This window comes from Crinia signifera, chromosome 11, assembly GCF_055691185.1.
Source record: "Crinia signifera chromosome 11, ASM5569118v1, whole genome shotgun sequence".
Taxonomy (NCBI): domain Eukaryota; kingdom Metazoa; phylum Chordata; class Amphibia; order Anura; family Myobatrachidae; genus Crinia; species Crinia signifera.
The window spans coordinates 125,952,511-125,980,210 of NC_139227.1; the positions used below are offsets into that span (position 1 = coordinate 125,952,511).

Below are 27,700 nucleotides of genomic sequence, written 5' to 3' on the forward strand. Positions count from 1 at the left end.
AGCCCCTCGCATGGCTCGCAATGCTTCGGGCACGCTATTTTATTCTCCCACCACGACCTCGCACCTGTTGACTGAAAGTCATGTAGACTATTTCACCTGTACATTCTATATGTCGGGATTTTGACCGTCGGGATTTTAAATGTCGGGAATTTGTCCTTGTCGGGATTTTGTCCTTGTTGGTATTTTGACCCTGTCAGGATTTAGACCGTCGGAATTTTGACTGCATCCCGTGGGCACATTTGTATCAGTGCGCTCACCATTGGAAATAGTCTAAATTGCAACTGGCCACAAGGTGTTGCTGCCCCTATCACCTTCAAACAGCAGACACACTGAGCAACAGACATTGCAGACTAAAAACATTAAATGTTCTGCAGCCATAGACACATTATTTATTTATGATCTTCAGAGAAATGTGTTGCATTGATTTCCTGCTCTCAGCTTATGGGAGGTGAAAGCAGGAATCAGCCACTCAAACCGGTCATTAATTAAATGTCAAAATGGAGACAGAACCCAAGACCAAGATTGTAGGAACATCAAAGTCATATGTTCATCTGAAGCAGAACATTTGTGCTAGTTACAGTATATACTGTAGTTCACTGTAGCAAAGCTTCCTCCATATTTCATGTTGCCACCTTGCACTTAGACACTGAGACGCTCAGCATTGCTCTATACAAGTATAAAGCCGCAGGGTATTAGTAGAACACCTGGCCTCCATCACTCACGTGAGAAGGCAGCTGTATTCCTGCCAGCCGCTAATGCTGTGCTCTGTGACACGCGGGAAGACTGCGCATGTGGTGTTGCTAGCAACAAAGACTTGTCATCAGAACACTGGAGCGGTATAATAGGCTTCTTCTAACGATCTATCATCTTCTGTAACGTCACGCAGACCGACACGTTGCATGCCAGGGCTAATAAATCCAAAATAAGCCGCTATTGGCTGAAAATACAACACTGCTCTTAAAGGATAAAATAGATTCTTTACTCTTGTTTAAAGGTTTAAACATTTAAAGAGAAAGGAAAAGTCCCAACCTGATTCCAATGTTTTATAGGACAATCTGTGCATTCTCTGAGAATGCAAGTTTGTGTTCCCATACTGCAGCTTAGAGATGTATCAGTAACAAGTGACAGGCCGGCAGGTGGTGCGGCATGTTGTACAGTAACCATCAGTAGGAAGTGACAGGCTGGCAGGTGGTGCAGCATGTTGTACAGTAAGCATCAGTAGGAAGTGACAGGCTGGCAGGTGGTGCGGCATGTTGTACAGTAACCATCAGTAGGAAGTGACAGGCCGGCAGGTGGTGCGGCATGTTGTACAGTAACCATCAGTAGGAAGTGACAGGCTGGCAGGTGGTGCAGCATGTTGTACAGTATCTATCAGTATGAAGTGACCAGCAGGCAGGTGGTGCAGCATGTTGTACAGTAACCATCAGTAGGAAGTGACAGGCTGGCAGGTGGTGCAGCATGTTGTACAGTATCTATCAGTAGGAAGTGACAGGCCGGCAGGTGGTGCAGCATGTTGTACAGTAACCATCAGTAAGAGGTGATAGGCCAGCAGGTGGTGCGGCATGTTGTACAGTAACTATTTGTAGCAAGTAACAAGCCGGCAGGTGGTGCGGCATGTTGTACAGTAACTATTAGTAGCAAGTAACAAGCCGGCAGGTGGTGCAGCATGTTGTACAGTAACTATCAGTAGGAAATGACAGGCCGGCAGGTGGTGCAGCATGTTGTACAGTAACCATCAGTAAGAGGTGACATGCCAGCAGGTGGTGCAGCATGTTGTACAGTAACCATCAGTAGGAAGTGACAGGCCGGCAGGTGGTGTGGCATGTTGTACAGTAACTATCAGTAGGAAGTGACAGGTCGGCAGGTGGTGCGGCATGTTGTACAGTAACTATAAGTAGGAAGTGACAGGCTGGCAGGTGGTGTTCAGTACAGGTCGGAAGGTGGTGCAGCATGTTCTACAGTAACTATCTGTAGGAAGTGACAGGCCGGCAGGTGGTGTGGCATGTCGTAAAGTAACTATCAGTAGGAAGTCACCGGTAGGCAGTTGGTGCGGCATGTCGTACAGTAACTATCAGTAGGAAGTGACAGGCTGGCAGGTGGTCTTCAGTACAGGCCGGCAGGTGGTGCGGCATGTTGTACAGTATCAGTAGGAAGTGACAGGCTGGCAGGTGGTGCGGCATGTTGTACAGCATCAGTAGGAAGTGACAGGCCGGCAGGTGGTGCGGCATATTGCACAGTATCAGTAGGAAGTGACAGGCCGGCAGGTGGTGCAGCATTTTGCACAGTATCAGTAGGAAGTGACAGGCCGGCAGGTGGTGCGGCATATTGTACAGTATCATTAGGAAGGGACAGGCTGGCAGGTGGTGCGGCATATTGTACAGTATCATTAGGAAGGGACAGGCTGGCAGGTGGTGCGGCATGTTGTACAGTATCAGTAGGAAGTAGGTGTCTGGAATGTTGTACAGTAGCGGGGAATGATGAAGCTGTATGAACCCATCACTACGCCCTGTGCAGACACAAAACTACTTTCCTGCTCTGTTCCCAATCAAACCACATATGGTTCATTCGCAGCTCTGGGTCTGTTCTGACTAACAGGATGTTAGGGTTTTACCTCCATGAAATAAACCTTGCCAGGGAGAAAGATAAATGGAAGATCTGTTTCCATGGGCAGGGCGCACTGTACAGCAGCAGCAGGTGAGGACCAGGCCTGTTCTGCATCAAACAGAAAACACTTCACGTGAGCATTCAGAGGTGGAAGAGAAAGTATTACATATATTATGATATAATATATTGGGGCAAATGTATTAAGCCTGGCAAAGAGATAAACTGGAGATAAAGTGGAAGGAGATAACGCACCAGCCAATCATTTCCCAACTGTCATATTTCTAATTGGCTGGTGCTTTATCTCCTTCCACTTTATCTCCAGTTTATCTCTTCACCAGGCAGAATACGTCTGCCCCACTGTTCCTTAGCCTGTGATTCTGTAATACCCCTTTTACATGGCACAAAATTACTGGGTTCATGACGGTCTCTTGATGATTCAACCCAGTAATTTGTGCGATGTGAAATGGGTTACCGGTTACAGCTAACCGGGAGCAACGCGGCCATATGAACCGGGTAAAAAGAAGGGTTCTTACTGGTTCGTTGCCATGTTGCTGTGCAGTGTGAAAGGGTTAAGTGGGTCAAGCGACCCGTTTCCTGCTCACACTACAGGAGGCAGCTCCAGCTCTAAGCGCTGCCTCCTCCCCCGCCCCCGATGAACCTCCGCCGCTCCCCCACATGACATCAGTGAACTGGCCATATTGCCATTCCACCTACCCAATATCTACATGTGACCTTGGACAAATCAGGTTGTCTCACTGAGGACCAGATCCCAATGGTCAATGATAAGGTCAAACGCGCATAGAAAATGTGCTGGACAACAGTATGTTTTTTTTTATGGTGGGTTAAGCAGGAATTATTCGCTGGGGTCCCCATTTAGATTTGCATGTTAAAGGGTGACAACAACGGTCGGTATTCAGTCGGGTGTGGATCAGTTGGTCACCAGCAAGTTGTTAGACAGTCATTAGGTCGACACCATTAGGTCGACACGCATTTAGGTCAACATGCAGTTAGGTCGACATATAGCTAGGTCGACACGCAGGTAGGCTGACACGCAGGTAGGTCGACAGGGTCAAAAGGTCAACAAGGTCATTAGGTCGACATGGTCATTAGGTCGACATGGGTAAGGTTGACATGGTCATTAGGTTGACATGGGTAAGGTCGACAGTGAAAAAGTCAACCTTTTGTTGTTGTTGACCTAATGACCCTGTCCACATAACCCATGGCGACCTAAAGTCTTGTCGACCTATCTGCATGTCAACCTAGTGGTGTCGACCAAATGCTTATCGACCTACTTGGTGATGACCCAATGACCGTGTCCCATTCAGTCATCCCCCATCTCTACGCTACTGAAAGCAGCAGTCTCCCCCATCATTTGCATAAGCCCCATCCTGCAGGAGATCTGTCCCCATGGAAAACACACCCAAGGAAATTCGCAGAGATGCCCCAACGCATGAGAAGGCTGGATTGGCGCACAGGTGGAATTATGTGCAATTAGGAATCGCGCTAATCATCAGCTGTCACACCTCTAATGTATTTGCAGGCTGATTTTTTTTTTTTTTTTTTTGGGGGGGGGGGGGGGGGGAGGAGGCGACAGAAGCTGGGGAAAAAAAAAAATGAATCCTTTACAAAATACTCCAATACGAAAATGCCATATAAGTGGGTCATAGCTCCAATATCCCAGACTGGTATAAACTGTTCAGCTTTGTCCCATGTGGATAAGGTCTCCTGGGATGCAGGAACCATCTAGACCGCATGGTTATGGGCACCGCGATGGTCACTGTGGGGCTCGGGATGCACCGACCTGACTTTTCTCTTAGCTATGCGGAGACATCCAAAATAACACAAGGCCAAAACACATCATAAAGAAAACCAGAAACAGACAGCAAAGAGGGAGAATGCACTAACACAACAGATCAGCCATCACATTACAATTACTGCACAGTCATGAAGACAGAGTGCCATTCATTTTTATGTACACAGGTCTTTATAGGAAACATGTGAGCATGCAACAGCCCGTGAAAGAGAGAGATTGCATGAACAAGGCGTATGCACGGAGAGGCGCGACTGCAGAACTGTCAGCTGTTTGCGTTTTACACCGTAATAACTAAATTGTTGTAAAAGGTTTCCAAGGTATGAATAAACCACTGCTCAGCTTTTCTTTAGATTTAAAGGGCCACTGTCACGATCCGGGTATTAAAGCAAACCATCTTACCGGCTAAGTGCCTGCGCAGGCTCAGCTTGCGTTACAAGTTCCGATACAGTCGGCATCGTGAGCGCAGTGCGCCTCCATGTCAGTCATCTGGCAGTCCTCTCAACGCTGCTGAGTCTGCGGCTGCGCGGTGCACCGCTCTCCTCACCCGCAGTAACAGTAGCCTTTGCCCTGCAAGTTCTGTGACCGAAGCCATTGTTCTCGGCCACAAGCATGGTGTTTCCAAACACACTTTCCCGCCTTAGCCAGACATGGTGGCTGCCATGATGTTGTCAGTCACATGTCTGGTTCATCCAATCCGGCAATGAGTTGATCTCTCAGGTTACCTGCCCGGCCAATCCAGGCCAAGCCATGGGTATAAGTATCCTGGGAGCTCTCATCTCATTGCTAGTGCTTCATTTGTCATCCTGCTATGCAAGTGTTTGTCTGCCGGTATTCTCTTCCTGCTGCAGTGTTCCATCCAGGTACTCCAGGTTGCCGTGTCCATCCAGGCTCAGCATCGCCTGTGTCCATCCGGGCTCATCATCGCCTGTGTTCCATCCGGCCTCACCATCGCCTGTGATATCGGGGTCACCATCGCCTGTGTCCAATCCGGGTCTCCTGTCCTGTGCCATCCAGGTCTCCTGTGACGTCACCTGTGATTCCACCTGCCGCAGATCCACTTACCAGCTTCAGCCTAGCTCCGATGTTCCGCCATCGATCCTGACCGATACTCCGGTTATCCTCCGCTGTCTCCATCCGTTCCATCCGGATTCCACAGCTTCCATCACCTCCGCATCCCTGGTCCGATACTCCGGATACCACACTCCATCCGATGTTCCACCATCGTATCCATATCGGTGCAAGTAGTTCCGTTTCACATTATCAGTGACTGTCATTTACCATTCCATCTGGTTACCAACTGCTTGTACCATCTTCCTTCAATAAACCTGTTATATTTTACCTGCTGCCTGATTCTTCCTCTGGGTGCACTGTCGTGCTCATATGCACAAGGGTCTCCTACAGCCTGCCCGGTTCCAATACCGATCTAGACCCCCACCAGAGGTCTTTGTCTCGCCAACTCAGACCCCTGGTGTGACAGCCACAATGTGCCTGCTGGGCCAAGTCGTGCCTGCAGCACCATATGGGGGCCACAAGGTGCCTGCAAGGCTGCACACTAATCTCCAATACACAGCCTAACCCTCACTTCCCATCCCGTAGCCTAACCCTCTCCCTAGTGCCTAACCCCCCATCCTGCAGCCATGGCCTAACATTGTTTAGTGCCTAACCTAACCTGCCATCCTGTACCCGTTACCCCCCCCCCACCACCAGCCTAACCTTCTCAAAGCAGAACCACCTCCCTCGCTCCTAACCCTAACCTCCCATCCTATAGCCGAGCCATAATCCTCTTGCCAAACCCTAACCTCTCCTCCTGCAACTTAATCCTTTCCATGGTTACTAACCTAAACCTCTCACTACCTGCTTTCCGGGAGACCAATATTTAACATCTGCACATTTCTGGGTGGGTCCCGCTCACACCTTGCAGTGCCGGCGGGGGCGGAGGCAGGGGGAACGCCCAGCATTTCATGAGCATTCCCATGAAAACGCTGGGTGTTCCCATGCAAATTGCCGAGTGATGGGGGTGCGGGGTCAGCTGCCGGCCTGCATCTCCGCACAGAGGTGTCTCAGAGCTCCGAGCGCTGGAGAAATCATTTGATGGTCACCACCATTGAATGATTTCTCCACCCTGCACCCAAGGCTGCGAATGGATGTTTATGCGGGGGAGCATGGCATGCGAGGGGGGGGGTATGTGCAAGCGGAGGGCGGCATTTAGTCCACACGCAACTCGAAATTCGCAGCGTTGCGTGTGGACCAGAATAAGGTCCTTAGACTAAAACCGGCCCTTTCAGGGATCAGCATTAAAGGTCTGCAATCAAAAACATCATAAATGGGAATAAAATAACCCAGGAATCCGGTATAAGCTCCCAATCCCATGGGCTATCATGGAACACATGCCGACATTTACCAGGGATTATACTTAAGGTGCCTGAGACACCCAAAGCATAATCCCTGATAAATGCTGCCACCAGGGGGAGGCTAATCGGATGGCCTCGGACGTAGCTATAAGCAGCTGTAAATTACCTTTACTAATAGGACCCCCCCCATGAATTCTCCAATATCACTAACAATACCATTTGTTCTACTTATGTAGAGGCAGCATCTAAAACCCCATGGGTTCACAGAAAACCGATAGATAGATAGATAGATAGATAGATAGATAGATAGATAGATAGATAGATAGATAGATAGATAGATAGATAGATAGATAGATAGATCTTCTCATTTCTTGGATGTTTTGCCCCCTAGTGGTGGTGGGAGAAGACCACTGCAAAGCTCACCATGTATTTTAGGATGACCTAATGTTGAGTGCCCCATAAACATAGGGTCAGGCTCCGGAAATCTCACTGTTTACTTATACACAGACAATGCAATTCATTCCACATGACAAAGGATATTAGGTTCATTCGTACACAAGAATTTTATAAGAGAAACATTTGGGTAATTGCATGTATAAACTGATGGAGATATATGGGGCTCTCAGGCCAAGTTTTACATTTGGTGAATTCTTTGTCTTAAACATATTACTTAAAAAGTAGCGGAGGACATATTTTCACTGAATGTTACATGACCTCATTGTGAGAGCCAGATATCAGGGTCTAAGCGAGCCAGGAACCTCATGGTGTCCGGCATACACAGTGGGGCTCAGGCAGGGAGCAGAACGCTGTATGTCCCCAGAACCTAGTTCTAGTCTCTTCTGGATTATCCACTTACACGTAGATAACTTCTAACAGGTCTTATATATATAACCTGCGTATTAGAAGCATTTTTTATTTACTATCTCCCACTAAATAGAATGCAAAACAGAATAAATCATTGCAGTTATTTACACCCAAAGTGTTTCCTCTAAAGTAACTATGAGGATCTCTGCTAAACAGGGCAGTAGGTATCAGTAGGAAGGGAAGCTACAGGCACGAGGAAAACCCCATTCTGGGTAACTTTCCCACTAGTAGTCCCTGTCTGGCTAGTAGTGCCCATGGACTGATGATGCTAATCTCAGACTGGCTATATAGAACATCAACTACTGATGATATGAAGCACCTAGAGACTGATGACACTGAGCTCAGACTGCCCATATACTACACTACTGCTGATAATATGAGGAACCCAGAGACTGACGACACTGAGCTCAGACTGGCCATGTACTACACTACTGCTGATGATATGAAGCACCCAGAGACTGACGACACTGAGCTCAGACTAGCCATGTACTACACTACTGCTGATGATATGAAGCACACGGGGACTGACGACACTGAGTTATGACTGGCCATGTACTACACTACTGCTGATATGAGGAACCCAGAGACTGACGACACTGAGCTCAGACTGGCCATATACTACACTACTGCTGATAATATGAGGAACCCAGAGACTGACGACACTGAGCTCAGACTGGCTACTGCTGATAATATGAGGCACCCAGGGACTGACATACACTGAGCTCAGACTGGCCATATACTACACTACTGCTGATAATATGAGGAACCCAGAGACTGACGACACTGAGCTCAGACTGGCCATGTACTACACTACTGCTGATATGAGGAACCCAGAGACTGACGACACTGAGCTCAGACTGGCCATATACTACACTACTGCTGATAATATGCGGAACCCAGAGACTGACGACACTGAGCTCAGACTGGCCATGTACTACACTACTGCTGATAATATGAGGCACCCAGGGACTGACAACACTGAGCTCAGACTGGCCATATACCACACTACTGCTGATAATATGAGGCACCCAGGGACTGACAACACTGAGCTCAGACTGGCCATATACCACACTACTGCTGATAATATGAGGCACCCAGGGACTGACAACACTGAGCTCAGACTGGCCATATACAGTACTACACTACTGCAGTTAATACGAAGCACCCAGGCACTGACAACACTGAGCTCAGACTGGCCATGTACTACACTACTGCTGTTAATATGAAGTCATCTCCCCCATTCCCCAACTCCGCTGCCTGGGTGTCACTCTCGACTCCTCCCTCTTCTTTGCACCCCACATCCAAACCCTGGCCCATTCTTGCTGGTTCCAGTTACGCAACATTGCTCGCATAGGGCCCTTTCTCTCACAGAGTGCAACTAAGCTGATCATCCACTCACTGGTCAACTCACCGCTTGACTACTGCAATGTTCTCCTCACCGGCCTCACTCGATCCCAACCTGTCCTCAATGCTGCAGCCAGGCTTATCTTCCTCTCCCGCCGCTCTAATTCAGCCACTCCCCTTCAACAAAATCTGCACTGGCTCCCATTCCCCTACAGAATCCTCTTCAAACACCTCATACTCACATACAGGGCCATCTCCAATTCCATTGCTCCACATATCTCTAACCTCATCTCCATTCATACACCCTCTACGGTCGGCTGACTACTGTCGTCTCTCCTCCACCCTGATCACTGCTTACCATGCTAGAGTCCAGGACTTTGCCCGTGCTGCACCCCTTCAGTGGAATGCACTCCCTCGCTCCATTAGACTCTCCCCGACCTTACAAAGCTTCAAACGGGCACTGAAAACTCACCTATTCATCAAAGCGTACCCTTCCACTGCATAAACCAGCTGGTTCTCCGACCCCTTGCCTGTTTACATCCGGCTATCTAGCTTCCACCCATCTTCGCCCGCATACTCATCTCCATCATTGGCCTCAAGCCTCTAGTTGTATGTTGATTGAGTCCTCACTACTTACATTTAAGCTGTGATGTGTATTGAACTGTGGCGCTCCTTATTTGTACTCTATTTTTGTTATTTATTCAATGTTATGCCAAGCTTTGTCTCCCTGTATTGTTCCTTTGTACGGCGCTGCGAAACACTTGTGGCGCCTTATAAATAAAATTATAATAATAATCACTCAGGCACTGACAACACTGAGCTCAGACTGGCCATGTACTACACTACTGCTGATGATATGAAGCACCCAGGGACTGACAACACTGAGCTCAGACTGGCCATGTACTACACTACTGCTGATGATATGAAGCACCCAGGGACTGACAACACTGAGCTCAGACTGGCCATGTACAGGCGGATAGAAAAGCGGACAGTCTAAACTCCTGCACTGCTAGTTTCAGGAGTTTAGACGGTCTGCGGTCCCCCAGTTGCCGGTCCCTGATATAGAGCATCCAGGACTGATAAAGCAGAGCTCAGACTGGCAATGTACTAGATGAAATGCTGATCATATGAATCACCTAGGGACTGAGGACGCTGGTACTGGATGTACACTCTGCGGGCTGTAAATGCTAGCACTTGACGGAATTGGAAATGTGCGCTGCAGGCTGTGAATGATAATGCACAGTGATATAGGAAATGCACTCTGCAGACTGAATTGTAATGCATGGTGGTGTAGAGGAAATACAGTAAATCTGAGAAACTGAGCAGAACCCAGGAACCAACTGGAAGCTGGATCTCAAAATTCAGGCCGGAGAACTCATGAACATCAATGTGCACAACACAATGTACAACAACCAACAGCGGGGAATCAGAGCAGCCGACATGACAGCCAGGAACCGGTACAGTACAAGTTGCAGTGCAGATCAAGTGCTTTATATTCAACAATACATTTAAATAAAATAAAACAAGATTTAGATGACCACAAGCAGGTGAAGCTGCAAGAAATCCCGCCAATTACAGTAGCAGATTCCTGCTCTCACCTTCATAGGCCGAGAGGAGAAATCAGCAGATACACAACACAGCGGACCAGCTGCAGCACTCTCTGGTAGTTGAATCTGCCCCTTAATGACTGCACCCCAGAAGAGATCAGAATGGGGGACTGGTGATACCTAGAACTCTGCCAACAGATAACTCAAGTCCCAAAATCTGGGCCGAGGCAGAAATACCTGGAATAAAATATTTTAGGGCCCAAACGAGATTAAATAGACAAGATCATTCACATTGCGCGAGCATTCGGGAATCAAAGACAGCTGTTGCATTATGTAAACTTGGGAATCTGAAATCTACTGGGACCATGGGTCAACAATAAGATTAAGAAAGGGTTGTAAAAGCTTAATAAACAATACCAGGAAAAATACACACGTGATAAAGAAGGAATTAAGAGAAATATTTTAACTAGATTTTCTTGATGGCAATTTTGTCCTTTTAAAGGATCCACTTCAAAAATTCGTAAAGAATGTTCGACTGCATGGAGTCTACACAGGTCATTACTCTGAATTCTTCCATTAAAATAAGTTTAATTTGCAAATACAGTGTGCCCCCCCCCCCAACTATTGGTGCCTATGTCTGACTAAGGATATTGTGGTGCAAGGTCATATACAGATGAGTCCGTGCACATTTAGTCTACTTTCGCGTTGAACAGCCCTTCTAGTGCAACTCAGTAGCTGGGCAGCATTTTTCCATTAACTAGCATCTTATTTGCAAAAAGGACGCATAAGCAGCTTCTGCTGATTAAAGTGATTTGCGGCATGCCTACATTCAGTGTGAGACTGCGGCTGTATCTGTAAAATAAATTAAATGTTACTGTACAGTGTTTTCCTGGAAAACACTGAAACATCGCCTTTTGTTTGCAGATACAGTCACATACAAAACCTAGGCATGGCACCTTGACAAAGGGGCTGTTTGGAGCCTCGAAACGTTGGAATAAACCTTTTTTGACACGATTACAAATCCTGCTGAGTGCCGCTGCTTGCTAGCTATCGTCACATATATATATATATATATATATATATATATATATATATATATATATATATATATATATATATATATATATATATATATATATATATATATATATTCCCAGCGAGGGTGCTGCACTCCAAAAGAATACTTCAGTTAATCCATATAAAATGAAGATTTAATAAGCAACGTTTCGATGTCAGCGCGACATCGTCATCAGGCTTCAACAAAATACAATACAAAAGAACATACCTTTATAACAAACACCCAGGTGAATTCCTAGACAGTGAACGCCGGATACCAGCCCCTCAGCGCAAGCAGATGACGTCAGCAGCGCGAGGAGGGTCATCCAGTGATTGTGCACCCATCACCAGGACAACAGCAGTAAACAAATGGACGCGACCATGTCTTGTCAGGATCGTATACAAGCACACTGAAAAACAGAAAAACACATATCAGTATATGCTAAAGGTATACAGAGAAACGCTGTGCTAAATCATTAGAAAATGTACAGCAAGACAGAGAAAGAGATAAATAAGCATATAAGCAGAAAATACATCAATAACGGATTGACTGAGCGTACATTCAAGGAGCGAATGGCCGCTCACAGGTCAGCTATAAAAAAAGCTCTTATAGCTGGCACTAGCGAGCAACCTGTGGCGCGCCACTTTGCGCAATTTAAACATAATTTAATGACAATGAAATATCGCATGATAGATCATGTCCCCCCGTCCATACGGGGTGGTGACCGCAAAGCTGCACTCCTTCGATGCGAAGCTCGGTGGATCATTAAATTAGGTACCGTTGCACCTCACGGGCTTAATGAGCATACTGGCATTTCTGCCCTATTATGATTTAGTCATGCATACTATATTCTGTTGCTACTGACCTTATATAGCTTGCTGCACCATGCGATATATGTGACATATGAGATATCCGTTATTGATGTATTTTCTGCTTATATGCTTATTTATCTCTTTCTCTGTCTTGCTGTACATTTTCTAATGATTTAGCACAGCGTTTCTCTGTATACCTTTAGCATATACTGATATGTGTTTTTCTGTTTTTCAGTGTGCTTGTATACGATCCTGACAAGACATGGTCGCGTCCATTTGTTTACTGCTGTTGTCCTGGTGATGGGTGCACAATCACTGGATGACCCTCCTCGCGCTGCTGACGTCATCTGCTTGCGCTGAGGGGCTGGTATCCGGCGTTCACTGTCTAGGAATTCACCTGGGTGTTTGTTATAAAGGTATGTTCTTTTGTATTGTATTTTGTTGAAGCCTGATGACGATGTCGCGCTGACATCGAAACGTTGCTTATTAAATCTTCATTTTATATGGATTAACTGAAGTATTCTTTTGGAGTGCAGCACCCTCGCTGGGAATATACATACATTTGTTTGGTGCGAGCACCCAGACAGTAACCGATTTAGGAGGTAGTGCCTGGCTACCCTGGGACTATATATATATATATATATATATATATAGTAAATACCTTGTGGCTGTGCCAAAAAAAAAGAGAAAAAAGAAAAAAAAAATAGAACACTGTGTGGACACAAAAAGATAGTTGGATAAATGGAACCCAAACTTTGTGTCTTTGTGCATGAATTAAGCTTGAATTCTAAATTGTGTTACATTTGTTCTATATTTCTTACAATGTCAAGTTTTCACGTGATAGATAGCTAGACTCTAACCATCTGTGCCAAATCTTCTTAAATGTAGGTAAATTATTCCTACTTAAATAAATATATTTTTCTTGTGATACTGTGTAGTTAATCAGAGCTATCCATGCCGTAATTCTGGACCATCCTTAGACAACCAGGTTCTAGCGATCAGCAATTTGGCCAAAACAAAATACTATTTATTGGAATAAAAGAAAAAGTCACCCAGCTACTAAAGGGGTGTACACACGGAGCAAATTTGTGCTATTTTCTAAGCAATCTAACTAGATTGCTTAGAAAGTAAGCACAGATCTCTCCGTGTGTATGCTCCGAGAGATTAAATATCTCTTGCTAACTAAGTCAGTGCATGCAGTCCCAATCTAGTTAGATTGCTTAGCAAATGACTGCAAATCTCTCTGTGTGTACAGAATGAGAGATCCTGATCGCAATCTCTCATTCTGAACAACTACCCGGCCTTTTTTTGCTTAAGAAAAATTGCTAAGAAAAATTGCTTAGCAAAATTGTTTAGCACAAATCTCTGCATGTGTATGTGCTCTGCATGGAAGATCTTGACACCAGCAAAATTGCTTAGTAAAATTGCTTAGCAAAATAGCTTAGCACAGATCTCTACGTGTGTATGCCCCTTAAGTTGCACTAGAAGGGCTGTTTAACATAAAAGGATATTAGATGTACATGGACTCATCTGTATATGACCTCGATACTCTTATGCGGTGTACACACGGTGAGATTTGACATTAGATTTTGACTATATAGTCAAAATCTTATACAGATTGCACAGGTTTTTTGACTATATAGTGCAAATCAAGTGCAGATTGCAGGTAATGCCCCTTTCCCACTGCAGCCTTAAAACGGTATTTTGCCGATTTTTGAGGGCAAAATACCGTTTAAGGCTGCAGTGGGAAAGCGCCAGAGTTGAAATACCGTTTAAAGTTAAACGGTATTTCAACCAGTTTTCAGAGCAGGGTTTTGCACGGTAATCTACCGTTTAAGATGCAATGGGAATGCATCTTTAAACGGTAGAGATGATTGCTGATTTTTTTCAGCAATCATCTCCGTGTGTGTACGCTGCCGGGCTGAAAGATTAACCACTTTCAGCCCGGCGGTACGCCCCGCTGCCACCCCCCGCCCCCCCCCCCTCCCCTCTCCTGTCATACTCACTTGTCCACGGCGCGCTGCCCCGCTGTGTATAATCCCGACGCTGGCCGGCTCCGCCCACATGCCCCGCCTCCCACCGGCGCGCTGCCCCGCTGTGTATAATCCCGACGCTGGCCGGCTCCGCCCACATGCCCCGCCTCCCACCGGCGCGCTGTCCACTGGGCACCAATGAAAATCGTAAGCCAGTAATATATAGATTGCTGGCACATGCCAGCAATCTATATATTTCTGGAACCACTGGGCACCAATGAAAATCGTAAGCCAGTAATATATAGATTGCTGGCACATGCCAGCAATCTATATATTTCTGGAACCACTGGGCACCAATGAGAATCGTAAGCCAGTAATATATAGATTGCTGGCACATGCCAGCAATCTATATATTTCTGGAACCACTGGGCACCAATGAGAATCGTAAGCCAGTAATATATAGATTGCTGGCACATGCCAGCAATCTATATATTTCTGGAACCACTGGGCACCAATGAGAATCGTAAGCCAGTAATATATAGATTGCTGGCACATGCCAGCAATCTATATATTTCTGGAACCACTGGGCACCAATGAGAATCATAAGCCAGTAATATATAGATTGCTGGCACATGCCAGCAATCTATTTATTACAGGCACCACTGGGCACCAATGATGCTATGGGAATGCATCCTTACTGTTAACAGGCAACAATTCCACTGATTGGTTGTTGCCTGTGTAGTGTCATTTGTGCTGTAAAAACGTTTTGAAGAGCTAAAACGTTTTACCTGCAATGGGAATGGTACTTAAATGGCATTTGAAACTGTAATCTGCTGCAGTGGGAATGCTAAATACCATTTAAGATTACCTGTAAACTAAAACGGGTCTGCAGTGGGAAAGCAGCATAATAGTACAGCAAAGATTGCATAGCAATCAGATCTTAAGTCCAATAGAAAGGGAATCTCAATGTGTGTACACACCATTAGTCAGATGCAGTGGGGTATGCAATCTGGGATCACGGCTGTCGATCCCCGCGGACAGCCGTGATCCTGGCCGTTTGCTGTCAGATCGACCACATAACGACAGACAGGATTCAATGTCCCACCTGCCAATGGGAGCAAAGGGGGCGTGGCCAGGAAAAACGGCCGTGGATCGTTGATCTGCGGCCCGGACAACGACAATCCACGGCCATTATCGGCAGAACGGGCCCGACAGCTTCTGAAGTCGGGTCCGTTCTGTCATGATCCCGCATCAATGCTGTCGTTAATGACAGCATTGAATAGGGAGCCGCCACCATTTCCCACGTCGGAAATAGCGGCGGCACATTACATACCCCCCCATAGACACCAATAGTTAGGTGCCACATTGTATGCAGGCAATTGGAGAACATTCACTTCATTCAAATAGAGTTGGCAGATTGAAGACAAAATGACAATGCCATTTAGCTTGGTAGAATTTTTGGTTAGGACCTACCATAAACAGATAATCTTAGTAGCGAATAATTACACCCCCCCCCCTCTTCAGCCATGCATCGTATGTGTTAATTTAGAACTGGACGGTGAATGGAATTCCAGTCCTGTGACCTGAATCTTGCACTAAATCCCTCATATCTTTAAATATTCGTGAGGGGGAGGATTAATATATATGCACTCTGAACCACTTATGAAAAGGGATTAGCATTAGACATTTGTGATGAGGAACGACAAGCCAAAAAATGACTTAGAAGTAGTTTCACAATAAAACAATATGTGTTAATTACACAAAGGGAGAAGAGTAACATGATTCTGGACCCAAATCTACAGTTACATAGTAATTATTTGGAAAGAGCCTCGAACGAGACTTCTGATAAGATTTCCAAGTGATCTAACACAAACGCATGAACTCATTTCACAGGAGACGGAGGAGTCAGCATTCTGAAAAAAAAAACACCATGTAATTCCAGATTTTTTTTTAAACAAAGTACAAAAATACATCTCTCAACTGTACTGGTGTCGAAACTGACAAGAGAGAACAACACTGGGTTTGCTAGCGATCCAAGCATAGAATAAAATGGTTATCTCAGCACCCGTCATGTAATGGAAACATGTAATAAGGATTGCAGTGACAAAAGAAAGCCAATTATTGATATGAAAAAAAAAGTAACAAATAATTTGAAAACAACACTGATAAAAATATCTTCATTTAGGCCCAAATTAATACGTCCGTTATACCACCTCTTCCGAGATTACCCCAGCTGAGATCAGGGATACACAAATGGCGCATGGCCAAGTGCACCTGGACAAGTTTTGATGGGGTTAACACGCCGGAAGCACTGGGCCACACCCAACATTCAGAGAGTGGTGTGAGCGCCAAGCGCCCTTTAACAGTTGGGATGGCAGACAACTGGAAATGGAGCCAATGACCTGAGAAGTTACTTCTTCAATTCTGTCTGGTTGAGGTCATGTATTCTAATTCAAGCACTACATAATAATATGAAAAATGGTTCCACCGAAGGATACAAATATATACATTTTCCTACTGACGCATGGACGCAGTAACATACATACAAAAATGCAGAAAGGTTCTTCATAGACAGTAAAAAATCCTCATATTTTTGTTACATTACCATCCCATGCAAGACTATGAAGCTTTTATTATGCTGGTTACAGACATTGGACTAGACACACCTATAAAATAGGGGTGACGCCTATGTTTTGTAAAGACACCGGTTTTTAAAGTTTTCCTTCTGGTATCAATGTTGCTGATTTAGTTAATTGATTTATGGTTATTTGAGTTCACTGAATTATGGTTATTTCTGTTAGTTATGACAGTTTATTAAAACTTCCTCTTAAATTCATCCAGCGGAAGGCCCAGGACAGGCTTCATGGGTTAAAGCCCTGCCCAGTTTACACCACTAGGACTCCCAACCCCTCAAAAACCTGGCCGGGTTATAACTGGACTACGTCGCGTTGGTTTCATCCCAATCGGTGCAGGGGTGTGTAGTTTCACGGCGCCAGCATGGCTACTTCCGGGTTCTACGCTCAGCACAAACTATCTAAAATAAAGTAACTTAACTCCATGCCAACATGGATAGTTCATACCCCCACTATCCATGTTGGCATTGAGTTGATTTTAGATAGCCCGCAGCGTGGGCGAGCGAAGCGAGCCCTGCAAGGAGACTCAGACGCACGGCACCGTACCTACGCAAGTGTGTGCATGTACACAGGCAGACTTGATGGACCAACTGGTTCTTAAGTGCCATCTATGTAAAAAGCTGGTTAAGTTCATAGTGAGTACCATGTTAAATGGACAGAAAAGTATAATCATTTCAAATAGTGTTTTACCTGCAGGTTGATTTCTGCCTCATAAAATGTTAAGCATGCGCAGTAATGGCGGTCCGAGTCGATGTCAGTTAGCACTACAACAAAGAATGTCGGCTGTTTCCTTTCTCGGGAGAGCTGCCATCCTCCGGGCTGACAAAACTGAGGAATAAAAAGAAGAACTTAATTAGATCTAACGAGAGAAAATTAAAAACTACACACAGATGCAATGACATGACAGTAAGCACTAAAAACAGATGCACCAAGAGAACAGTAAGCACTGCCAACAGATGCAATGAGAGAACAGTAAGCACTACAGACAGATACAATGAGAGAACAGTAAGCACTACAGACAGATACAATGAGAGAACAGTAAGCACTACAGACAGATACAATGAGAGAACACCTCTTGTAATCTGTCTGTCTCCCCTTCCTACTAGATTGTAAACTCCTCCGAGCAGGGCCCTCTTCCCTCCTGTTGTCAAAGCCCACTTCTCTTCACATTTCACTCACAGCTCTCCTTTACTCCAACACTCAGTGACCATCTTCATACTCATCTCCATCATTGGCCTGAAGCCTCTAGTTGTATGTTGATTGAGTCCTCACTACTTATATTTAAGCTGTAATGTGTATTGTACTGTGGCGCTCTTTATTTGTACTCTATTGTTATTTATTCAATGTTATGCCAAGTTTTGTCTCCCTGTATTGTTATATACAGGGAGACAAATGTGAAACACTTGTGGCGCCTTATAAATAAAATTATAATAACAATAATAATAATAGTAACACTAAGCACTGCAAACAGATGAACGAGAGAACAGTAAGCACTGCAAACAGATGAACGAGAGAACAGTAAGCACTGCAAACAGATGAACGAGAGAACAGTAAGCACTGCAAACAGATGAACGAGAGAACAGTAAGCACTGCAAACAGATGAACGAGAGAACAGTAAGCACTACAAACAGATGCAACAAGAGAACAGTAAGCACTACAAACAAATGAACGGGAGAACCGTAAGCACTGCAAACAGATAAACAAGAGAACAGTAAGCACTGCAAACAGATGAACGAGAGAACAGTAAGCACTGCAAACAGATGCAACAAGAGAACAGTAAGCACAGCAAACAGATGCAACAAGAGAACAGTAAGCACTGCAAACAGATGCAATGAGAGAACAGTAAGCTCTACAAACAAATGAACGACAGAACAGTAAGCACTGCAAACAGATGAACGAGAGAACAGTAAGCACTGCAAACAGATGAACGAGAGAACAGTAAGCACTGCAAACAGATGAATGAGAGAACAGTAAGCACTGCAAACAGATGCAACAAGAGAACAGTAAGCACTACAAACAGATGCAACAAGAGAACAGTAAGCACTACAAAGATGCAACAAGAGAACAGTAAGCACTGCAAACAGATGCAATGAGAGAACAGTAAGCACTGCAAACAGATGCAACAAGAGAACAGTAAGCACTGCAAACAGATGCAATGAGAGAACAGTAAGCACTACAAACAGATGCAATGAGAGAACAGTAAGCACTGCAAACAGATGCAATGAGAGAACAGTAAGCACTACAGACATAGTGTTCATTCTAGCACCCGCTATCTTTGAAAATCCATGCAGTTCCTTTTTCCTGCCTGGGGTGTCGCTGTCTGCTGTGGTGCTTCTAGCACAGTGTGGTCTGTATATCAGCATTGATATGCAAACCAGATTTGTGCTAGAAACACCACAGCAGACAGTGACACCCCAGGCAGGGAAGAGGAACTGCATGGATTTTCAAAGATAGCGGGTGCTAGAATGAACACTAAAACAGATGAACGAGAGAACAGTAAGCACTGCAAACAGATGCAATGAGAGAACAGTAAGCACTACAAACAGATGAACGAGAGAACAGTAAGCACTGCAAACAGATAAACGAGAGAACAGTAAGCACTGCAAACAGATAAACGAGAGAACAGTAAGCACTGCAAACAGATGCAACAAGAGAACAGTAAGCTCTACAAACAGATGCAACAAGAGAACAGTAAGCACTGCAAACAGATGCAATGAGAGAACAGTAAGCACTGCAAACAGATGCAATGAGAGAACAGTAATCACTACAAACAGATGCAATGAGAAAACAGTAAGCACTGCAAACAGATGCAATGAGAGAACAGTAAGCACTACAAACAGATGCAACAAGAGAACAGTAAGCACTGCAAACAGATGCAATGAGAGAACAGTAAGCACTGCAAACAGTTGCAATGAGAGAACAGTAATCACTACAAACAGATGCAATGAGAGAACAGTAAGCACTGCAAACAGATGCAATGAGAGAACAGTAAGCACTACAAACAGATGCAATGAGAGAACAGTAAGAACTACAAACAGATGCAATGAGAGAACAGTAAGAACTACAAACAGATGCAATGAGAGAACAGTAAGCACTGCAAACAGATGCAATGAGAGAACAGTAAGCACTACAAACAGATGCAATGAGAGAACAGTAAGCACTGCAAACAGATGCAATGAGAGAACAGTAAGCACTACAAACAGATGCAACAAGAGAACAGTAAGCACTGCAAACAGATGCAATGAGAGAACAGTAAGCACTGCAAACAGATGCAACAAGAGAACAGTAAGCACTGCAAACAGATGATAATGAGAGAACAGTAAGCACTACAAACAGATGCAATGAGAGAACAGTAAGCACTGCAAACAGATGCAATGAGAGAACAGTAAGCACTACAAACATAGTGTTCATTCTAGCACCCGCTATCTTTGAAAATCCATGCAGTTCCTTTTTCCTGCCTGGGGTGTCGCTGTCTGCTGTGGTGCTTCTAGCACAGTGTGGTCTGTATATCAGCATTGATATGCAAACCAGATTTGTGCTAGAAACACCACAGCAGACAGTGACACCCCAGGCAGGGAAGAGGAACTGCATGGATTTTCAAAGATAGCAGGTGCTAGAATGAACACTAAAACAGATGAACGAGAGAACAGTAAGCACTGCAAACAGATGCAATGAGAGAACAGTAAGCACTACAAACAGATGAACGAGAGAACAGTAAGCACTGCAAACAGATGAACGAGAGAACAGTAAGCACTGCAAACAGATGCAACAAGAGAACAGTAAGCACTACAAACAGATGCAACAAGAGAACAGTAAGCACTGCAAACAGATGCAACAAGAGAACAGTAAGCACTGCAAACAGATGCAATGAGAGAACAGTAATCACTACAAACAGATGCAATGAGAGAACAGTAAGCACTGCAAACAGATGCAATGAGAGAACAGTAAGCACTACAAACAGATGCAATGAGAGAACAGTAAGCACTGCAAACAGATGCAATGAGAGAACAGTAAGCACTGCAAACAGATGCAATGAGAGTACAGTAAGCACTACAAACAGATGAACGAGAGAACAGTAAGCACTGCAAACAGATGCAATGAGAGAACAGTAAGCACTAAAAACAGATGCAATGAGAGAACAGTAAGCACTACAAACAGATGCAATGAGAGAACAGTAAGCACTGCAAACAGATGAACGAGAGAACAGTAAGCACTGCAAACAGATGCAATGAGAGAACAGTAAGCACTGCAAACAGATGCAATGAGAGAACAGTAAGCACTAAAAACAGATGCAATGAGAGAACAGTAAGCACTACAAACAGATGCAATGAGAGAACAGTAAGCACTGCAAACAGATGAACGAGAGAACAGTAAGCACTACAAACAGATGCAACAAGAGAGTAGTCGCCAGACTTGCACCACAATATATCCAGCCCAATGTGTATAATTAATCATTTCTCATCAACTATAGATTCTATGCTTCAAACAATTATTAGTGCCCTAAAATAAATGCGTTTTCTTTTTAATATAATAGAACCATCTAGGAAAGTATTTTAAAAAAGTTGTGCAATATGCAGAGCAGACATTGGGTCCAACAAGAGCACTGTGATCATGCGATAACGTCTCATTATCTGATGGAATAGGAATGCCTGGACAATTATACGCTGGAATTCCTTAAATTAGTCCCACTTTCATCTGCTGCCTCTCAGGAAATTGCTGAACTAGAAGTAATTAAAGGGATTAATAGTTTAGGAATTCAGTTTTGTAAGAACTGTATCTAGATCCTGTACAAGGATTCATCACATAAGGGGAATCGCAGAGCGGCTGGATGGGGAATGTCGGAGCGGGCAGGACGACAACAGGGTTCTGCATTTCTTAAAAAATATTTCCGCTCTGTGTTTGGACAACAGCGCTGGAGTTATGTAAATTCATTGGAAATGCCTAAACAAACCCTAATGAGTGACTGGCCCAGAGATACAGAAATACCACCACGCCAGGCATCCTACCTGTAATCCGCATTATCAATACAGACATACAGGTCTGCAGGACCCCGGCACCCAAACACTGCTCTGTATTTACATGTTTGCTAAGAAACTCCATGGATGCCCTACATAGGGCAAACATGGGGAACCATTGGCCCTTCAGCTGCTGTTGAACTACACATCCCAGCATGCCATGCAACAGTTTTGGTATTTGGCCATGCTAACACTGTCCTACGACCTTTTCATACCCCCACTATCCACGTTGGCGTGGAGTTGAGAATAGAATAGTGTGGCGAGCGCAGCGAGCCACCGAGCCCGAAGCGTGGCGAGCGCAGCGAGCCCCGCGAGGGGACGCGGATACCTTCACAGGTAAACGCGTCCCTTCGCGGGCTTCACAGGTATCCGCTGCGCTCGCAACGCTTCGGGCTCGGTGGCTCGCCACACTATTCTATTCTCAACTCCACGCCGACGTGGATAGTGGGGGTATGAAAAGGTCGTAGGACGCGTACCGCCGCCCCTCGCCACGCTTTGGGTTCACGTTGATCGTGGGGTGGCGTTAACAATTGTGGGGGCCATTTCACACTTCAGGGTGCCTATTTGGCCTCTGTGGGCCATTTAACATTGTTTCCTATGGAAAAATCGGGTCAATTGAGGCATTGAACAGGAAAATCGGGTCAATTGAGACATTTAACATCGTTCCCTATGGGAAATCGCGGGCATCGCGTCGCACCCGATTTTTTAGTGCATTCAATGCCCGCGATGGGCGCCGTGATAAGTACCGTTTTTTTTCCCTGTGCCCTGTCTGTGACAGCTAACGGGCTATTTACAGTAAGTTCTGTATAATCTAAAAGCTCCTCAATGTTTAGGAATACAGTACGGTCGCTGCCTAAAGGTGCACACACACCAGGCATTTTTGCCCGGTATGTATCCGGAGCGATGACACGAAAAAAATCAATGGCCGATAAATCACTCAGTACATACACTGAGCGATTCTCACCCTGGTCGATGGATGGCGATGATGCAGGATCGCATATCAGCGATCACCACTCATTGCCCGGCCATACACACGAGCTCAACATCGATCAAAATGGGAAAACTGGGCTACTTTGAGCTCAAAATCTCCTAGTGTGTATGGGCCCTACAGTAAATGTCTAGCATCCTATGTACTTGACACTTAGGGGGGGAATTAAATCTGGGATTCCAACTGTCGGATTGTCTGGAAAGTCGGAATCCCAGCCAGTTTTCCTTCTGCTTGACAGTTGGAATTCAATGCTCCAAGTGGCGGAAAGTCAGAGGTTTGGTGGAAACGGCCGCAGATTGTCGAAAATTGGCTGTGAATTACACAATCTGCTGCTGTTTCCAACAAAATAGATCAAGTCGGATCGGTTTGGTCATAAACGGCAGCACTGAATACGTGGGGCCGCTATTTCCCCTGTCGGAAATAATGTCCGGGATTGAATACCCCCATAGCATTAATAGTAATAGCTATCAAATGAATTACTAAAAGGTAAATCACTGTGTATCTAGTGTACACATTGCTTAAATGTCCTCAAAAGTGTTAAAAAAAAATTCCAAATAGCACATTGGCCCTTATTCTGGTTGGTGCGGTAATATCCGCGTGCATTCGTGCCGCCGATGTTTTGTGTCTGCCCATGTGCAGAGGCGTCTCTGCGCATGTGCGAGCGGGGCGCACGGCCACATTCCGCATGAAATGTGTACACTACGAACAGGGGGTGGAGAGGGGTGTGAAGGGCTGTTTGGGCTCATTACCATATGTTTACACCCCGCGTTTCATGGGCGTTCCCATGAAACCGCTGGGCGTACGTATGGTAATGCGGCCATGACGCACGTGTAGGGGGCGGACATATGACATTGCCGGATGTCAGCTGCCCGCCCAGATCTCTGCTTTTGCACGGAGAAATGCCCGTGTGGTCTGAGGTTGCGGGAGCTGCCTGGCCACTCGGTCCTGCATTCGATGGTCTGCGACCATCGAATGATGGGGGAGGTTCCCTGAGATGGAGGAGGTGTATTCATGAGAAATGCACGTGCGGTCCGTTCGGACAGCTTCTTGCCGCGAACGGACGGAGTTGGCGATCCGTATGGAAGGCGGGGTTTAGGACGCACGGTGCTGGCCGCATATTCGGATCCGGCCACACCGATCAGAATAAGGGCCTTTATGTGGGTATGTATCATATGGTTGACCGTGCCTAGATGGACAGTCAATAGGCCAGCACCAATAAAGTCAACATCAACAGGGTTGACACAGAAGACGGCGGCATTGAGTCTTTAAAAAAAATTGTTACGAATGTCGGCACATGAGCACGTGCGACATACTCAGGGACAGGCGCCATGCTCCGTTACCGCGGCGATCAGCACCAATTGTCCAAGTGGATGTTAAAATATCAAAGGTTAAAAATATACTTGAAAAACTTGTGCCGATTCTTTTAGGTGTCGACCAGCCCCATGTTAACCTTTTGCTTGTGTTGACCCTTTGTGTCTATGTACACCATATGGTGTTGACGATCAACCGGATGCCCGTTATGTAAAGAAGAGATCGTACGTTCACTTGATTTTGCATTTACTGTAGTTACAATTATACTTAATCAGGTTCACAATCGCTATAATGTAAATAGTTAGGCACAGAGACAACTTTGGGGACATTTGTGGAAAACATATTAGCCGTGTAAGTGGTCAGGAAACACGGCTACCATCCAAGATCTAAGAACTTTAGCAATCGTAATAAGTAGGTTTATTGTGCTGGTCTATAGACACATTGTCCACTGGAAAATTCTATTGTTCAAATTGTATCTTTTCACAAAGGGTTACTTTCTGATCCTTCACATGAATGGGCTGATTCAGCAAGACGTGCTAAGCAGCAGTCGCTCACTGCTTACAGAGCCCTGAAACGAAGAACGCCGCCCAGCCAAATGTCCACCCCTCCCCCGCCGCAGAATCCCCTCAGCACCATGCGAGGGGATGTACGCGAACACATTCCCCCGAAGGGGAGAGAAATAATTCTGACTTTTATTTCTGTGGGAGTCCACCAAAGAGGGGACAGGTGCTGACGTTGTGCGTCATCAGCCGTACGCCCCTGACAGGCATCAGCCCTCCCGCGCTGCCAGGGGAATGCCCTGCGTTTTCATGGGGATGCCCATTAAACACTGGGAATGGTCCCCTACACCAGACCTCGCCCTTCCCCCTCTCTCCCCTACCCGTACGAACACCTCGGCGGCTGTGATAATTGCCGAAGGCGTTCATACAGTGGCCCTGCACATGCGCAAATGCGTGCATGCGCAGAGATACCACCATCGGTCCCCAGTGCGAATATGCTGGGGATCGATCAGTATTGAATCACCCCCTAAATACGCTGCACCTGTCACCACAAGTGTGGTTCCTGAGGCATATACAGGGGTATAAAGGGGCATCGAACGGGAATAACAGGTCACAAATTAGATCAGAAATCTTAGGTAGGGGACATTCTGAATGGAGAAGACAAAGGTCCTGAAGCTGGAGCTGTAGAAACCCTTTGCGCGGAATGTTTATTAGAAGCCGCTGGAGCCATCGTAGAGCTACAGTATGTTTGCGGGACTCCAGCTCACTGGAGGGGTTACTGGGATGATGTGACTATAATGCTAGCTGGACCTCACTGCAACTCTTCCTTTTATAGTTCCCAGAGGCTTCATCTCTATGATGGAGTCCACAGCTGCCCGAAAGCTTTTATGATCTGTGCAAGAATTATTCACAAAAGGTGCGATCGCCAACATTCCACGAGGAGATGAGAAAAATGAAATAACGCTCCAAAATCCATTTGTACAGATGAGAATGTGTTTGTCATGGATTATGCTGCAGAAATAGGCAGAGTTATATGTACACTGTATGGAGGTTCTTTCCCTGATGAGAACTCTGCAGCCTGCACGATAGATCTACGTGGTCATTAACAAAAATACGGAGCAAAGACAACAAGAGTGTACATCGGCAACAACGTCGACAAGCGTGTACATCGGCAACAACGTCGACAAGCGTGTACATCGGCAACAACGTCGACAAGAGTGTACATCGGCAACAACGTCGACAAGAGTGTACATCGGCAACAACGTCGACAAGAGTGTACATCGGCAACAACGTCGACAAGAGTGTACATCGGCAACAACGTCGACAAGAGTGTACATCGGGAACAACGTCGACAAGAGTGTACATCGGCAACAACGTCGACAAGAGTGTACATCGGCAACAACGTCGACAAGAGTGTACATCGGCAACAACGTCGACAAGAGTGTACATCGGCAACAACGTCGACAAGAGTGTACATCGGCAACAACGTCGACAAGAGTGTACATCGGCAACAACGTCGACAAGAGTGTACATCGGCAACAACGTCGACAAGAGTGTACATCGGCAACAACGTCGACAAGAGTGTACATCGGCAACAACGTCGACAAGAGTGTACATCGGCAACAACGTCGACAAGAGTGTACATCGGCAACAACGTCGACAAGAGTGTACATCGGCAACAACGTCGACAAGAGTGTACATCGGCAACAACGTCGACAAGAGTGTACATCGGCAACAACGTCGACAAGAGTGTACATCGGCAACAACGTCGACAAGAGTGTACATCGGCAACAACGTCGACAAGAGTGTACATCGGCAACAACGTCGACAAGAGTGTACATCGGCAACAACGTCAACAAGAGTGTACATCGGCAACAACGTCAACAAGAGTGTACATAGGCAACGACGTCAACAAGAGTGTACATCGGTAACGACGTCAACAAGAGTATACATCGTCAACGACGTCAACAAGAGTATACATCGTCAACAACGTCAACAAGAGTATACATCGGCAACAACATCAACAAGAGTATACATTGGCAACGATGACCGTTGCATTTGGGGATCCTGAAGCTCAGAATTAACGTCTTCTTTTGAAATTCAGGTGGACAGTTATCCATACATAACATACAGTAATTTGCCAGGTGCAAGAAGTGGGACATCCAGAAAACCAGCAAAATGACAGTTTGGACCTAGGGGAGGGGGGTTACCCTTTCTGCTAGTAACGTCATCTAAGCTCAAGTACAGTATATAAGTGCTACATAAATCTAAGTGCATACAATTTATGGGAAGCTAAACTGAGCCTCATAAATCTCATTAAAGCAGGTATTGATGGCCCAAGTTGCTATTAAATGAGCGCCAGTGGCTTGCTCCTTGGACAATGCTACGGTATAATGTGTCCCAAGAGTCTAATATACAACTAAAACATTCATTTAATGCATAGAATAACTGCCACATTAAGTAGGCTTTTATAGAGGAAAGTTTTGCACATATATTTTACATTTCTGTTGCAGTCAGGGGCCATAATTATTGCTTTAATGGTGCCCATACCCAGTGCATTTCGGGCTTGCGATGCACACTCCCACACACATCGCAAAGTACACAATGTATGTGCAGCAAGTACTTTTTGTACTAGATCGCATCTGGTTAAAAACGCTCGCTGTTATAGCGTATCGCATGCATCTTTAACTAGTGTTGTACATGAAACCATTGCATACAGCTGGAATTACCTGACAAAGAGAACGGGTTATTACCAGCCACATATCTGTGTAATGCAGCATTGCTCACGTAGTTTGGATTTGCTGCTGTAACTTTCCATCCATTAATAGGTTTTACTTACACTAAATAAGTTAAGTTTAAAGATAGAAAGCCAATAACACAGCATTGCC

The 27,700-nt window shown here is 45.4% G+C and overlaps 1 protein-coding gene across 4 annotated transcripts in view; it reads right to left on the bottom strand.

Moving 5' to 3' along the window:
* SBF2 (SET binding factor 2) overlaps nt 1–27,700 on the bottom strand; it is a 323,119-nt gene that overhangs the window by 192,226 nt on the left and 103,193 nt on the right. For all 4 annotated transcript variants that reach the window (XM_083164721.1, XM_083164720.1, XM_083164719.1 and 1 more), the window contains exon 3: nt 17,689–17,826. In XM_083164721.1, coding sequence (XP_083020847.1) covers nt 17,689–17,826 — 138 coding nt within the window. The remainder of the gene's footprint in view (nt 1–17,688; nt 17,827–27,700) is intronic.